This window comes from Carlito syrichta, unplaced genomic scaffold, assembly GCF_000164805.1.
Source record: "Carlito syrichta isolate Samal-C Ts95f unplaced genomic scaffold, Tarsius_syrichta-2.0.1 Scaffold313361, whole genome shotgun sequence".
Lineage (NCBI taxonomy): Eukaryota > Metazoa > Chordata > Mammalia > Primates > Tarsiidae > Carlito > Carlito syrichta.
This window is the reverse complement of record NW_007257457.1, coordinates 540,762-556,776: the sequence shown is the minus strand read 5'-3', so window position 1 is coordinate 556,776 and position 16,015 is coordinate 540,762. Positions and strand designations below refer to the sequence as shown.

The 16,015-nt window shown below is 37.5% G+C and overlaps 1 protein-coding gene across 2 annotated transcripts in view; it reads left to right on the top strand.

Annotated features, from left to right (window-relative positions):
- The first annotated feature begins 2,735 nt into the window (after positions 1-2,735).
- The window catches only part of CNST (consortin, connexin sorting protein), a 38,554-nt gene continuing 25,274 nt past the window's right edge, over positions 2,736-16,015 (top strand). The window contains exons 1-4 of one of the 2 annotated variants that reach the window (XM_008070351.1): positions 2,736-2,937; positions 11,960-11,990; positions 14,736-14,822; positions 15,277-15,391. In XM_008070351.1, coding sequence (XP_008068542.1) covers positions 2,761-2,937; positions 11,960-11,990; positions 14,736-14,822; positions 15,277-15,391 — 410 coding nt within the window. In that variant the 5' untranslated portion in view covers positions 2,736-2,760. The remainder of the gene's footprint in view (positions 2,938-11,959; positions 11,991-14,735; positions 14,823-15,276; positions 15,392-16,015) is intronic. The other variant, XM_008070352.2, reaches the window with a different exon arrangement.

The window sequence follows — 16,015 nt, the reverse complement described above, 5'->3', positions numbered from 1 at the left end:
TTTTAAAATACATATTTAAACCAACAATATTGGTGAATAATAAACTAAGCAATTTAATGCTCAACATAATTTCTATTAATTTCTGTTACTCACCATGACATGAGGAATATAAGCTTTATTAGCTATATTCACCCTTTCCTATGAATGTTTTTCTTTAAGTTAAAAAAGAAATTAGACTGCCTGACAACTGTCTTACCAATTATTTGATCCTTTTTATTCAAATAACAGTAAAACCATTTTTTCAGGCCAATGGTAGGTCCACACCTGCTTCTTGTCTGCACTGTCTCATTTATCTTCACAATAATCTTATGAGGTAGATGTTATAGACCCCCTGTTACCGGGGGGAAATAGAGGGGATCAAAGAAATTAAGTAACTTGCCAAAGTACAGCTAGTAATTAGTGCAAGCAGGCTGGGAACTTAGGGTTGCCCTGATTTCCATGTCATTCTTCTTCCAACTCTTTGGCAACAGATAGTTTTCTAATATGAGTTATTTGCTCCATTAACACTGTAAAACTAATAAGGCCATATTTTAAGTGGTTTAAACTTCCATGTTGCTAGAATATGGCTAAATTTGTTTTCCTATTTTATATGTGTCTAAGGTAAAGTATGTCCTTGTCATTTAATAACATGTATAATACTTTATATGATTATTTAAGCTGTGATATGATTCTATTCCTAAAAGCTTGGCAGAGCTGGAAACAGAATTCTACTCTTTGGTATGTAATGTTGTAGAACTCTTCCTGCATGGAATTCAGTTTGATTTTTTTGCCTGGAAACCTAATATGCTACTGTTTATGCAATCTACAGTCTAGGCAAAGGAGGAACAGTGGTTTAAAAAATATAATGTGAAAAGAACTAGAAGATACTCATATTAGGCAGATGACCTTACTTTTAATTATCTTAACTAATTGTTCAAGCTTCTTCACAGTGATGGTTTACTTTTCTTAAATAACAAAATCTCTGGAGATTTTGAATGTTTTAGATGTTCAGAGAACTAGGAGGGATCTTAGAACTCATCTAGCCAATCCCTTCATTTTAGGTAAGGAAACTAGTTCAGAGAGTAAAATGTCTAATCCAATGTCACTTGGAAAAATAATAGCAGAACTAAAGTCTCTTGCTCCTATACCTGTTGTTTCAGTTATTTAGAAGGCTGAAGTGGAAGGTTTGCCTGAGCCCAGTAGGTCGAGACTGCAGTGGCCGTGAGCATGCCACTGCACTCCAGCCTGGGCAACAGAGTGAAACGCCAACTTAAAAAAAGAAAAAATTTGCAACACTTAGAATTTTTGTGCATAAGACACCAGACTGTATATAATTGGAGTACTGTAGTACACAAATTAATCTCTGTGCTGCAGGAGTTATGAATAAGTAAAGATGAGACCTTATACCAATTATTATAAGGCAATTCGGCATAATATAAGACTATATACAAGTTTCAGAGGAAAGTAAGGTGACTTCAGACTCATAGGGAAGGACATGGATTTTGTTAAAGTAGAACATGAACAGGTGTAGATGAGAGGAAAATATTCCAGCTGTTAGAATCTATAATTGCTCAGAAAAGCACAGAGTATTTTAGAAGAGTGGATCAGTTTGGTCAGAGTAGTCAGTTTCATGTTCAAATCAAATGATTTGAAACAGAGGGCAGTAGAAAGCAGATGTGGGCATACTCTAGAGGGAGGGCAGCCTCAATTTAGTGTTGCATATACACTATTACTGAACAAGATCCTCTGAGGCAGGCTGCTGAAGGTAACACACAGGCAGGTAGCCTATTTCATTTGAACCTGAAAATTGGAACAAATACCGAGATTCCAGTGAGAAGTAAAGTCATAATTTATGATAATTAAATTTTTTTTAATTGATGCATTTCAGGAGCTGTGGATCAAGCATTTATTTATTAATAATTTTTGAGAAGTTTACTTCTTTTTATTAGGAAAACCATTTCACTCTTCATTAGCTCTGGCATCTGAATTCCTGACACTCCTGGGATCTAGAAGTAGTTATAATATTATCAGATTAGGGAGTAAAGGCTAGACTTCTTTAGCTGTTTTGTATGCCTTCCTGTTCAATTTTGTTTCATTTTCCATAATCCAGTACTTCAGAGTATCTGTACTCCAGTGTTCCTTTGGGGGAATTAAGCTTTTGGCCAGGTTTTAACCTTTATACTTTTCTTTATATCTCTTTATGAATACTTTTTTTTCCCTCAGTCAGGGGTCACACTTTGTTGCCCAAGCTGCAGTGCAGTGTGACTATCACAACTCATCACAATCTCAACCTCCTGGGCTCATGTGATCCTTCCACCTCACCCTTCCAAGTAGTTGGGACTATAGGCGTGCACCACCACACCTGGCTAATTTTTTATTTTTTTGTAGAGATGGAGTCTTGCTGTGTTGTCCAGGCTGGGCTTGAACTCCTGGGCTCAAGCAGCCCTCCTGTCTTTGCCTCCCAAAGTGGTAGAATTACAGATGTGAGCCACCATGCCTGGCCTTATTAATACTCTTAATTATAATCTGCAAAAAAAAAAGATTTACATGTATACTATTAAAAGCAGTCAGATGTCAGCACAATCTTACTGAGGACAATAACTTGTGGCTTCTGGATTTTTGTTTCTTTTTCATATAGTGAGATTTATGGTTAACAGGCACAATAGTTTTATGGTGTCACACCATGATTGGAATTTATCCTAACATAGGCATTTTAAAACTGTATTTATTTATTTATTTTTACTTCTTAAAGGACTTTCTTCAGAAGATACTGCACCTTCAATGCAAGAAAAAATACTAAGTGTGGTCTCACATGCTGTCGGTGGTGAAGAGGCCGCTGAAGTAAATGCTAATGAGCAACTAGAAGCTCCGAAGCTAGTTCTGCAATCTTTGTTTTCACTTATAAGAGGTGAAGTTGAACAGTTGGATTCAAGAGCACTTCCCCTTTGCCTTCATCAGGTACTATGGTAAATCCTTGGAATTTGGAATAATCTAAAATTCAGTTTTCTGTACTTGATTCTGTTACACCCATCATTGATGAGCCTAGGGGAAAGTGGCCCTGGACTGGTGACTGGTGGGATACTTGACATATTACTGACTGGTGGTCACATACTTGGATATTTAGATACTTTCAACATTGGCTAACTCATTTTATACATTGGCTAACTCGTTTTATTCAGTGATTAAGCTGAGTAAGAGTAAGTATAGCAAGAGTTTAGTAAGCGCCAAGTAGGTGCCATAGACTATGCTGGACACTGGGGAAGCAAAGGTTACTTGCCAGGGTATGTCCTTAAGAGAGCCACTGTGGAATAGGAGAAACAGTTGTGTAGATAAATAATTGTAGATTACTGTATCGACTACTAGAGTAGATATATGTTTAAGGTTCAGCACAGAATAGGTGATTAACTCTGCCTTAAAGGCATTAGAGAAAAGAAGGTGACTCTCAATCTGGGTTTTACAGATTGATTTATAAGATGCTCATTAGATAATAAAGTGAGCTGGTACAGGAAGAGAGATCTGTCTGTGGAAGGCATGGCTGGGATATGGTTGGAGATTAAGATTGAAATAGAAACAGGAGGTAAGACTGGATAGCTGATGAAATTAAGGCCTTACTTTTAGAGGCTGGGATTTTTTAAATTATGAGAGTGCCAGAATTAAATTTGGATTATAAAAAAGAACTCTTCCAGTGATTAGGAAGGTAAATTAGAAGATGGAGAGCTGAGACTGGGAGACCTTTAGGAAAGTAATGAGGAAGATTTTTTTTACATAATAGCTAATTCAGAAAAAATGAAAATATTTATGAGCTGCGTTTTATTCTCACTTAAAATAAAAATAGTTGGGTGGGGTACATGAGAATAGAGAAAGTTCTGCTTTTTATTTCATTTGCATATGTTTCATTTTAACTTGTGCAATGAGAAGTAATTTTTAATTTTTAAAAAGTAAAATAGCTTTTGTCCCAACACAGAAAAATGTATATATTTACAAATTTGTATTACCTCCTTTATGAACTACAAGAACTCCTTTTTGACCTCTGAAATGTTACTGATTTACAAGTGTTGAGACAACTTTTTTTTTTTTTTAATTGGAGTCTCACTCTGTCACCCAGACTGGAGTGCAGTGGCCGCTCCTGGCCACTGCAGCCTCCACCTGCTGGGCTCTGGCGATCCTTCCACCTCAGCCTTCCAAGTAGCTGGAACTACAGGCACGTGCTACCACGCCCGGCTGATTTTTGATTTATTGTAGAGATGAGGTCTCGCCAAGTTGCCCAGGCGGATCTCAAGCCTGCAGGCTCAGGCAGTCCACTCACCTCAGCCTCCCAAAGCGTGAGATTACAGGCTGAGCCACTGAGCCCGGTTTGAGACAGCTTTCTAATCTCTCAGCCTTCATTACATAGCAACTTTTTCTCTCCTGGGAAAGGAGCTTAGAGAATATAGTGGTGACTGAAAAGTATGTGCTTTGGCTCTGCCACTGACAAGCTAAGTGGCTTTCTGTTTCTTCTGTTGTAAAGTTGTAGAGGATTAAATGAGATAATGCATGTAAAAATACTTAACATAGTATTTGGCACACAGTAAAAGCCAAATAAATGTTAAGCACTTTAACTCAATTCTCACTGTCACTAATTCAAAGATTGCTTGTTGGAATTTAAGGCTGGGAATCAGCAAAGAGATGCTGATGCCTTCAGAAAGCAGAGTCATCAGAACTACAGAAGTAGCCCATGGCTGTCTTCTCAGCCCCAAAATACAAAATATCCTGTCACCTCTCAAGGAACACACAAGTCAGGGAGGAATGGAGGTATATTTTATTCACTCAGTAATTCCCAACACATCACATTGTGCCTTTCACCTACATTTGCCTATTGTTGACATGTTGTCAAATTTCTGTTCTCTCTCTCTCCCCGTGTGTGTTTGTGTGTGTGTGTGTGTCTGTCTGTCTGTCTCTGTGTCTCTGGTGCATACATACACACACACACACACACACACACACACACACACACATGTTCTTTCTACTAAAACATTTTAAAGCATCGGTATGCATTATGTCACTTCACCCCTATATACTTGCACATAAATTTCCCCAAAACAAAGATACTTTAATATACAACCCATTTTCAAATTTCACCTGAGTTTTTCCACAGATGTTCAGTATTACTATTTCCCTCTAATCCAGGATCCAGTGAAGGATTGTGCATTGTATTTTATTGTCAAGATTCTTTAGTCTCCTATGAATCAGAATGGTTCCTGCCTTTTTTAAAAAACTTTCATAACATTGAATTTATGAAGCGCTTAAGAATTTGTGTAGAATGTCCCATAATTAGGATTTATATAATTTTTTCATTATTTTATTCAGGTTAAAACATTCTGGGCAAGACTTCTACTTAGGTAACATTCCATACCCAGTTCTCTCTCAAACTTACTCCAATCTAACTTTTATCCCCCACTACTCTACCTAAGTTGCAGTAAAGATTACCAGTCACCTCCATTTTGTTGAATTCAGGGATCAGTCCTCAGTTTTCATCTTACTGGCTCTATTAGAAGCTTTGCCAAGTCAATCACATGCTGTATGTGGAAGCATTTTCTTTATTTGCATTTTGGAACCTCTCATTCTTGGCTTTTTATCTCTTAAGTCATGGACCATGCTTTCTTAGGCTCCTTTGTTGCATTCCCATATTCTACTAGTTTTTAAACATTGAAGTGCTTCAGGGTTCAGTTCTTGAATCTCTTCTCATTCTACATTCACTTTCTTGGATGATTTCATCCAGTCCTATAGAGTCTGTCCTATTTCTTTTCTGAACTCCAGACTTAATCATCTGAGATGTCTAATGGGCATTTCAAACTTAAGATGTCCAAAATCAAACTCATTTTTCTCCCAAGTCTACTGCTTTTTTGGTCTTTACCCTATATTTTATGCCAACTCCATCCCTCCAGTTGCTGAGGCTAAATACTTTGAAGTCATTCTTTACTTGTCACTACATCCAAATTCAATCCATCAGCAAGTCCTACAGATCTACTTCAGAATATCCCAGAAGCTGACATTTTCTTACCTCCTTTATTTGCTACCATCTCGGTACAAGATACCATCAAATCTCACCAGGATTCTTACAGTAATTTCCTCACTGTGGAAACCTCCCTGCTTTTACCTGCTTCCATTTAGTTTTTTTCCTTCTATGTGGCAGTCACTTTGGTCCAGATAAATCATAAGTCAGATCATGTCACCACATGTGAAAAAGCCCTCTCGTGGCTTCCCTTCTCATTCAGAGCAAAAGCCAAAATCCTCCATGGCCTACGAGGCCCTTCATGATCGGGCTCTTTAATCCACTTAGCTCTTAATTCTTAAAACTCGCTTTCTTACTCTTTCTAGGTGTACTGGCCTTCTAACAGTTCCTCAAATATACTAAGGATGTTCCTACCTCAGGGCCTTTGTTTTCTCCTTTCTGCCCTTTCTCGGAAAGCCACTAGAGGATGTGCCTCAGCTAATCAAGGGAGTAAACCAAGGAAAAGGAAGATGTGAGAGAGAGGAAACTAGGAATCCTACTCAGGAGAGAGACGAATGGAGTCTAGGTGAAGGGAGATTCTAAGATGACAGCTATATCCCAAGAGGAAGAGGGTAACCAGTCCTGTTTAGAATGTATCAGAAGAATCTAGAGAGACTTTTCTATCATTCTCCTGTTTATGAATACTTGATGTGTCTGAATATATTCACAGAAGGTTTAGACTTTGATGGAATGTTTGAAGTTTTATGAGTGAGAAGTTCACGGAAAGCAATCCTCCCCAAAAAATAGAAAAGGGGAAAAGAAAGAAAAAAGTAACTGCAGGGAAAACAAAAAGATTTTCAAGGCAAGGAAAATTAATCATAGTTTACTACATGGCTTAGTTCAGAATTATTTAAACATTAAACATTTATCTGCCCATTATTATAGCATAACAGTGTGGGATGGGTAAATATCTGAGAGAAAGAGTATATGCTTGTAGAACTGGGATGGAGGAGGAGCAAAGGGCTCAGTCCTCATATCCTACTAAAACAAACATCAAGAAATAGCAAATATAAGCTTGGTATTTAAAGATACAGGGGCTTAAAAAACTAGAAAATACAAGTAAATGAAAAACTAAGCACCTACTCCTTAGGAAAAGGAAATAAAGTAAGAGGAGCAGGGGCTTCTGTCTTTTTTTTTTTTTCCCCCCCGAGTTGGAGTCTCACTCTGTCACCCAGACTGGAGTACAGTGACACGCTCATAGCTACCACAACCTCCACCTGCTCTGTTCAGGTGATCCTTCCACCTCAGCTTTCCAAGTAGCCGGAACTACAGGCGTGAGTCACCATGCCCTGCTAAGTTTTTGATTTAATGTAGAGATGAAGTCTCACCAAGTTGCCCAGGCTGGTCTCAAGCCCCTGGGCTCAAGCAGTCCTCTTGCTTCAGCCTCCCAACGTGCTGGGATTACAGGCATGAACCACCGTGCCCAGCCTGTCTTAACAAACTTTGATTCCTTGAGACATATACATGTAAAGTTTGGTGAATGTAAGAAGTAAAAGAAGACATTTATGATTCAGGCATTAGGTAAGAAAAATATATAGGTTAAAGTGGTGATAGTGGAAATGGAGAGGGATGAATTTGAGATCTTTAGAAGAAAGAATCACTAGAAATTAATTTTGGAAAATTGTGTTGCCCAGACTGGAGTGTGTTGGCCCAATCATGGCTACCACAGCCTCAACCTGCTGGGTTCAGGTGATCCTTCTGCCTCAACCTTCAAAAATAGCTGGGACTACAAGCATGTGCCACCATGCTCAGCTATTTTGTTTTGTTTTGTTTTGATTTATTGTAGAGACGAGGTCTTGCCATGTTGCCCAGGCTGGTCTCAAACTTCTAGGCTCAGGCAATCCTCTCATCTCAGCTTCTCAAAGTGCTGCGATTACAGGTATGAGCCACTGTGCCTAGCCTGGAAAATTATTATTTTTAAAGTGATATTATACAGATCACTAGAAATATGACTACAGTTACTTTAGACATATACTTGCATTTTTAGCTCTTAGAACTCTTAAATAATTTCACTTAAAAGCTCTTGTTTTTAGATGTTTTATATACTGAGTTAGTTCATATGACTACAGTTAGCTTTAAAAGTTTAACTGAAACTGTGTATTTAGAAGCTTTCACATAGAAGTGAGAAGAAAAACATCAAGCTCTGTACTCTAGGTTCAGTGGGCTTATACTGCAACTGCTGTCAGATTCAGGTGGGAAATGAATCCACTGGGATTCTGGAAGCCACTCTATAAGACTGTGGCCAAAAGATTCACTTCTGTTTTATACATTGGGACTGCCATTGCAAAAATTCCCTAGACTGCGTAATTTATAAACAATAGAAATTTATACCTCACAGTTCTGGAAGCTGGGAAGTGAAATATAAGGCACCAGCAGATTTCATGGCTGGTACATGTTCATTCTCTGTTTCATAGATGGCATCTTCTTGCTGTGTTTCCACTTGGCAGAAAGGGCAAACAAGCTTCCTTAGGCCTCTTTTATAAGGGAATGAATACCATTCATGAAGGCAGAGCCCTCATAACCTCCGAAAGACCCCGTCCTCACCTCTGAATACTACCATATTGAGGATTCAATTTCAACATGTGAATTTGAGAGGGATACAAACATTCATACTATAGCCCTTCACAATTCCTTTGTGAGAGGGTGTTCCTAGTAGGTAAAAGAATCCTGAAATCAAGATAACATTGCAACTGTTGCCCTCTCAAGATAGTTTTCAACTTCTTCATTGTAATTCTACTCTGCATCTTGCGCTTGTGGTTCAGACTCAGAATCAAAAACTATTTTAAGCACTGTGTCTTGGGTGTTATACTAAATACATAGTGTCTCTTTCAATCCTTAAAGCAGCCTTGTGTCATACAGATGTAGGTATTATTGTCCCTGTTTTAAGTTAGGAAAGTTAAGTCTTGAGATGTGAAATGACGTGTCCAATGTCAGACATCTGATAAATGGCAGAGCTTGGATTATAACACAGCATTTCACCTCCAAATCCCATATTCTTTCTGCTCTGCAACACTAGTTTTCAGATTTAGAAATATGTCAGGCACAGTGGTTTATGCCTGTGATTGAGAAATATACTGGACATGGTAGCACTTTGGGAGGCTGAGGAGAGAGGTGCACTTAAGGCAAAAGTTCAAGACCAGCTGGGCAACATAGGGAAAGACTTTCTATAAAAAGAAAAGAAAATTAGCCAGGTGTGGTGATGTGTTTCTGTAGTCCCAGCTCCTCGGGAAGAGTTTGAGATTACAATGAGCTATAATCACACTACTGTACTCCAACCTGAGTGATAGAGTGAGACCCTGTCTCTAAAAAAAAGAAAGATGGAACATCAAAGAAAATCACAGCTTATTTTTTCCTACTAGACTTGCTAAGGAGACTTTTCGTAGGGGAAATACTGTGTGTGTGTTTTATTTACTCTAATCCCATGACAGATTAAAATACCTTGTATATTTGTTTTTCAAACTGACCTTTTACCTAGAAATGCCTTTAGGTTTTGAGCTATTGGGTCTCATGACCCTCTCTTCATGATTGCCTTATGGTATTAGAACTGCCACAGAAATCTGAAAGCTAATTGAAAATTATATTTCTGCAGTGCCAGGAAAACTCATTACATAGGCTTATGGACCCCCCTCAAAACTTCTCAAATGTGAGCTATTTATAAATATATCATGTGCCAGTCATCCATAAACACAAAAAGGCAAGGAACGCGGCTTTGAAGAGCCAGACATTTTATTTTAATGGGCAACCTAAAACTATATTTCATGTCATATATATAGTTGGGAAACTAGGCAGTGCCATTGATTTTTCACTGGAAGTTTGTTGTTGAAATGTTATCACTGATTTTGATTAAGCGTAACACAGTGTTACGTTGGAACCTACTAGCATGAACACATGAGAACCATGTCCAGTAACATTCATCATGTCGGTAACTTGAAATCAGCCATGATGGGGGTATTAGCACCACAGAAATGAACAAACACTACAAATCAGGGCTCTCTTCAGCACCTTGGAGCCAACTAAACATTTATCAGGACACCAATGGTTGCACCATTATATGAAATTCCCATTTTATAAGTTTTAAAAAAAGATTGAATACTGGCAGTTTTACCTGTTTCAAGCTAGTGCTTTTATAACATATTATTAAAACAGTAAGCTGATAAAAAGAGAACCAATATCTTAAAAATCAATTTATCTTTACAAAATCCTTAATATAACAAAAGTATGGAGTTAAACTTAAGGTTAACTGAAAATTTACAAAGACGTGATTAAGTCCAGTCAGTCATCTACCTTGATCTACAGTATTATTATTATTATTATTATTTGCATTGGAGTCTCACTCTGTCGCCCAGGCTAGAGTGCAGTGGCTTGCTGCTCACGGCCACTACAGCTTCGACCTGCTGGGCTTAAGCTATCCTTCCACCTTAGCCTTCCAAGTAGCTGGAACAACAGGTGTGCGCCACCATGCCTGACTAATTTTTTGATTTATTGTAGAAATGAGTTCTCACCAAGTTGCCCAGGCTGGTCTCGAACCCATGAACTCAGGCAATCCTCTCACCTTGGTCTCTCAGAGTGCTGGGCTTTATAGGCGTGTACCACCGTGCCCGACCTTAACAGAATATTTTTTAACTGGGCGAGTATTTTCCTTTAAAAGTATGCTGTTCCATTGGACAGTTTAGGACAGCCATTTCTTTTTTGTTGCTAGTGTGCAGGTTTAACAAGTACTTTATTACTCTTCGCATTAACAGTTAACTGGAAAATGGACATAGTGTCCTATAAAGAGAATGCATTTTTTAAATTGAGACCCTAGTAAGAATCAGTGGAAACTATTTTAAAAGTATAAAGTACTTATATGAAATATTCTAAATATGACAACAAATTTATGCAAATATTTATCAGTGAATACTTTTAGTTTTACTGAGCTATTCGTGTAAATGCCATGTCTAAATGAAGAGCTAAAGACATCTCAAAGCTTCTAGAATCAAAGAATTTTTAAATTTAAATGCCTTGCTAGGCACGGTGGCTCAAACCTGTAATCCCAACATGGTGGCTCAAAACTGTAATCCCAACAGGCCGAGGTGAGAGGATTGCCTGAGCCCGTGGGTTCAAGACCAGCCTGGGCAACGGCGAGACCTCGTCTCTTCCATAAATCAAAAAATTAGTGAGCGTGGTAGCACGCGCCTATAGTTCTGGCTACTTGGAAGGCTGAGACCGAAGGATTGCCTGAGCTCCAACCTGGGTGATGGAGTGAGACTCCAACTAAAAAAAAAAAAAAAAAAATTTAAATGCCTTAGGATGAGTCTGGTAAGTGACTGGGACCAGCTCCTGAGTCTGTGACTCTACATCTAGTGTTCTTTACAGAACACTTTTGTTCTAATGCAGCACTTTGTACATATTACAAATGTCATTGCTCTGCTCTTAGCATTTCAACTGGCCTTTTCTTAAATATCAACACAGACCAAAATGTCAGTATTCCATGAAGTCTTCAGCTGAGGGTTTGTGAAATACAAGCAAAATGAATGGAGTGTTAAGGTTTCACATGACATGACATATTTCTACCTTTTAATTTATAATAAACATTTTTTTCTTTTGTGTTGTATTTTTATAAAGCTCTGTAGTATTTTTCTAATTCTTTAGAGTTTTTCTAAGCTCTAATGAATCAGGGAAGTTTGCTTTGATTTGAAGTAGAATAGAAAGAATGAGGTTGTGCAAAAACCAAAGTATATCTGTTTGCTTTGCTTGAGATGAGTGACTTCAGAATTGAGTCTTATGTCTATATTCAATTTTCTCCTGAATTGGTGAGTGTAGTTATACAAGAGTTTTCTTAGTTTGATATCAGAGACATTTGGGGTTTCAAGATCTTAATTTGTTCCAAATTTGTCTTTTCATCCAAATGTTAATTTAATTTTCTCTGTTTTTTCTGTTGTTATTATTTTGTTTTTTTGTTTTTAACAGATAGCAGAATCTTATTTCCAGGAGGAGGACTGTATCCTTTTCTTAATTACAGGAAGAAGTTCATAGAACTCTTACAGAACTGTTTTGTTCATTTTTTTTTTTAGTTGAGGTATACTTTACATGCAATAAAATGTATAGATCATATAGTTGCAATGGATTTTGACAGTTGTATATACCATGTAACCACCTCAGTAAGCAAGGCATAGAAAATTTCTATCACTGCAGGAAATTCCCTGGAATCACCTAAGTTTGACCTTCATAAATAATCCTTAATTTTACCGCAATTAAATATTCATTTTCAGGAAGAGGAAAAAAAAAACACATGCTGCTGAAAAATAAAATCTAAAAACCTGTCAGATTTTTTTCCTTTTAGACTAAAGTCATACAAATCAAGTAATATTCATATAGTGAGCATGTCAGGTGTATTACACATAGTACCTTTCATGACTGTCTTAATATAGCTACATAGTTGGAAAGGGAAGATTAACTCTTTACTAGTAATAAACAATACATGTTGTCAAGTGAGACCACATGTTAACTTTTTCTTCTTGATTGTTTTCTTCTTGATTGTTTTCTGTTCTCCTTTTTCAAAACTGCTTTTCTTTTGGAGAGATATCCTAATATACTGGGGGTGACAAAAAAGTATATGTATTTTAAGAGATGTTATCTGTGTATTACCTTTTAAAGTTGAATTCAATTACGGTAGCAATGTGTAGTATGATGTTTACTCAACCATGCTTTTGCCATTTTCTTTGACTGTCCTGCCTGTTGCATGGTGTCACTAGCATTCATTTGATTAGTGCCATACTTAATCTTTTGAGTGAAAATCATACTTAAAATGTATATACTTTTTTGGCACCCTCTATATTCTCTAAAAAGAATGTATCATAGGCATCTTTTTTTCCCATCAGTGTCATTTGCTTTTCCCCCTAACTTTGTTGGCTTTCATCACATTTCAGACTAGATCAAGGATAAGCAGTTACCATCATGAACCCTGTCACCCAAACAGCTTCAGACAGTGGCAGTTTTTTGCTAAATATGTTGGAAATCCAATTCTGATGGAAATGAAGATAGAATCAACCCCCCTCCCTCCCTCTCTCCCTCTCTCCCTCTCTCCCTCTCTCTCTCAACAGGGTTTCACTGTCACCCAGGCTAGAGTGCAGTGACACAATCATGGCTCACCATAGCCTTGAAGGAGAGCTCAAGCAAGCCTCCTGCCTCAGCCTCCCTAGTACCTGGAACTATACACGTGCACCACTACACCCAACTAGTTTTTCTTTATTTTTTGTAGAGACAGGGCTTTGCTTTGTTTCCCAGGCTGGTCTCAAACTCCTGGCTTCAAGTGATCCTCCCACCTCAGCCTCCCAAAATGCCAAGATTGCAAGCATGAGCCACTGCACCTAGCCGAATTCTTTCTTTTTTTAACCAGATAATGAGGATATGATGTAGTGCAGTGTAGACAGCAGCATCAGCATTTGTAGGAGCTTCTTAGAAATGCAAATTCATGAATTTCTGGAAATCAGACCTATGAATCTATATTTTAACAAGTTTTTCAGATAATTTGTATATTCAATAAAGTTTGAGGAAACACTGGTATACTTAAGTCATAGACAGAGGAATAAAAGGAATTGTTCCTGCTTCTCCTTGGACTAATGTGTGATCCTTGGGATTTTTTAAAGACTGCAAACAAGAGGGAGAACTGAACCTCTGAGTGATCATAAGAAGGACAAAAAACTAAACAGTTTTTTTTCGAGTCAACATTTAGAACACTGCCCAGAGGAAATTAGGCATTTAGACATTATATCTCGACCTTATAAAATGCAGATAATGTGTAACAGAAATGAGGAGGCAAAAGTTCACAGGAAGATCTACAGAAAAGTGGAATCATGTGATAATTATGACCATCATTGTAGCGAGTGGATCTTTTACAAAAGATCCATATAATTTTTGGCTCTGTCATTGTTTAAGCATGTGATCCTTTGGCCTGGTGGGAGAAAAGCATTGAGTGGGAAATAATAAAGGAACAAGGTGAGTTGAGACAGAAAAAAACTTGATCTGAGAGTCACATAGTTGACTGACAAAAGGTAAAGAGAAAAATTAAAAAGGGAAGCATTTAGATTCCAGGATTCCCATGTAGATCCTATTTCCTTAAATTATTTTTTTTCTTCTTTTTTTTGAGTCAGGGTCTCACTCTGTCATCCAGGCTGGGATACAGTGACATGATCATGATGATCATGGCTCACAACAGCCTCGACCTCCTGGGCTTAGGGGATCCTTCCATCTCAGCATCCTGCATAGCTGGGACTACAGGTGCGCCCCACCACACCCAGCTAATTATTGTTTATTTTTTTGTAGAGACATGGTTTCACTATGTTGTCCAACTCCTGGGTTCAAGCAGTCTGCTCACCTTGGCCTCCCGAAGCGCTGGGATTACAGGCATGAGCCACTGTGCCTGGCTTAAATTACTTTTAATTGACTCTGCTAGAAATATATTAGCAAGCAGATATTTCTTGAGCATTAAAACCTTCCTTGAGTGTCTACTGTTTTCAGAAAGTATGGACCCAAGTAGCTACTGCATAATATGTTACATTAAAATGTACCTACTTCAAAACCTTTAGAAGACATTACTTTAGATATATTTAAATTTAAAAATATTTAGAATCCTCTCATTTTTTGATAAGCTGCAATTTTTCAACTTTTTTAGGACATTCCTCTTCAAATATGGGGATTACTGTAATTAGTGTGGATTTCTGTTTTCCTCAAATTTTTTATTCAGATGAGAAAGCAATGAAATTCATTCAACTTGAACGATTGTATCACGAGCAATTGCTTGCAAACCTTTCTGCCATTCAAGAACAGTGGGGTGAGTACAGACTAACATAGAACATGGAATTACCAGTAATCTAAGTTGCTATTTAGAAAATTAACATATTTGACTGTTTTATAATTCAGAAAATATGTATTTTTAAATCAAGTTAATATTGCATAAAAGTAGCTTTTTTACTACAGTCTATTACATTGTGATGAAATGTTTTTCTTTGTGTTTTATTGTTCATATGAATGCCAAGAAAAGAACACTTACAACTATTTGCATTTCTTCTGATCACATTTCATGTCCTACTGGCTAATTTAGTCTCTGGGATGATATTTCCTTATACTGAAAAGTAATCACTTAGCTATTTTTAACTGTGTTAATTTTTGGTTTGTTTGAAAAGATAATTTTGCATGCCAATCTTTATCAGTGGTGCCAATTAACTTTTTTCCTCTCCTAAATATGTTTTGTAAGAACCAGTGACTAATAAATATTTTACATTTAGAAACAAAATGGAAAACTGTACAACCATATGCAGTTACTTCTCTAAGGAATTCAGAAAAAGGATTTAATGGTGAAGATTTTGAACGGCTTACTAAAATTTGCACAACACATCAAGAGTAAGTATCTCAGAATTTGATTAGAATGAGTTGGAGTAGAGTTATACAAATATTTATTGAGTATAACATGAACATGATATCTTTGTGCTTTAAAATTTGGATAATTTCCTCCCTCCCCAAATTATAACTCTTAAATTTTTCAACATTTAAAACTATAACTGAGTACACAGAATGTCTATAAGCTTGATTAATTTTTACATATCCATATATGTCTATGTGACCACTGCTCTGAGAAAGAGTCAGTCAAGTGTTCCATCCCTTCAGAATGCTTCCTCAGGCCCATACCAAGTCTATACCCAGCCCCCGTGGTAACCACTGTCTGAGCCTTATAACAATATACTTGTCTATCCTGTAACTTCATATAAATGGAATCACACAGAATGTAGATGGGGGAGGGGTGTATTTTTTTGAGTCAATGTCTCTCTGTCACCCAGGCTGGAATGCAGTGGTACGAGCATGGCTCACCACAGCCTCAACTTCCTGGGCTTAGGTGATCCTTCTGCCTCAGCCTCCTGAGTAGCTGGGACTGCAGTCATGCACCACTACTCCTGGCTAATTTTTTTTTTGTATAGAAGAGTTTTCACTATATTGCCCAGGCTGGTTTCTAACTCCTGGGCTCAAGCA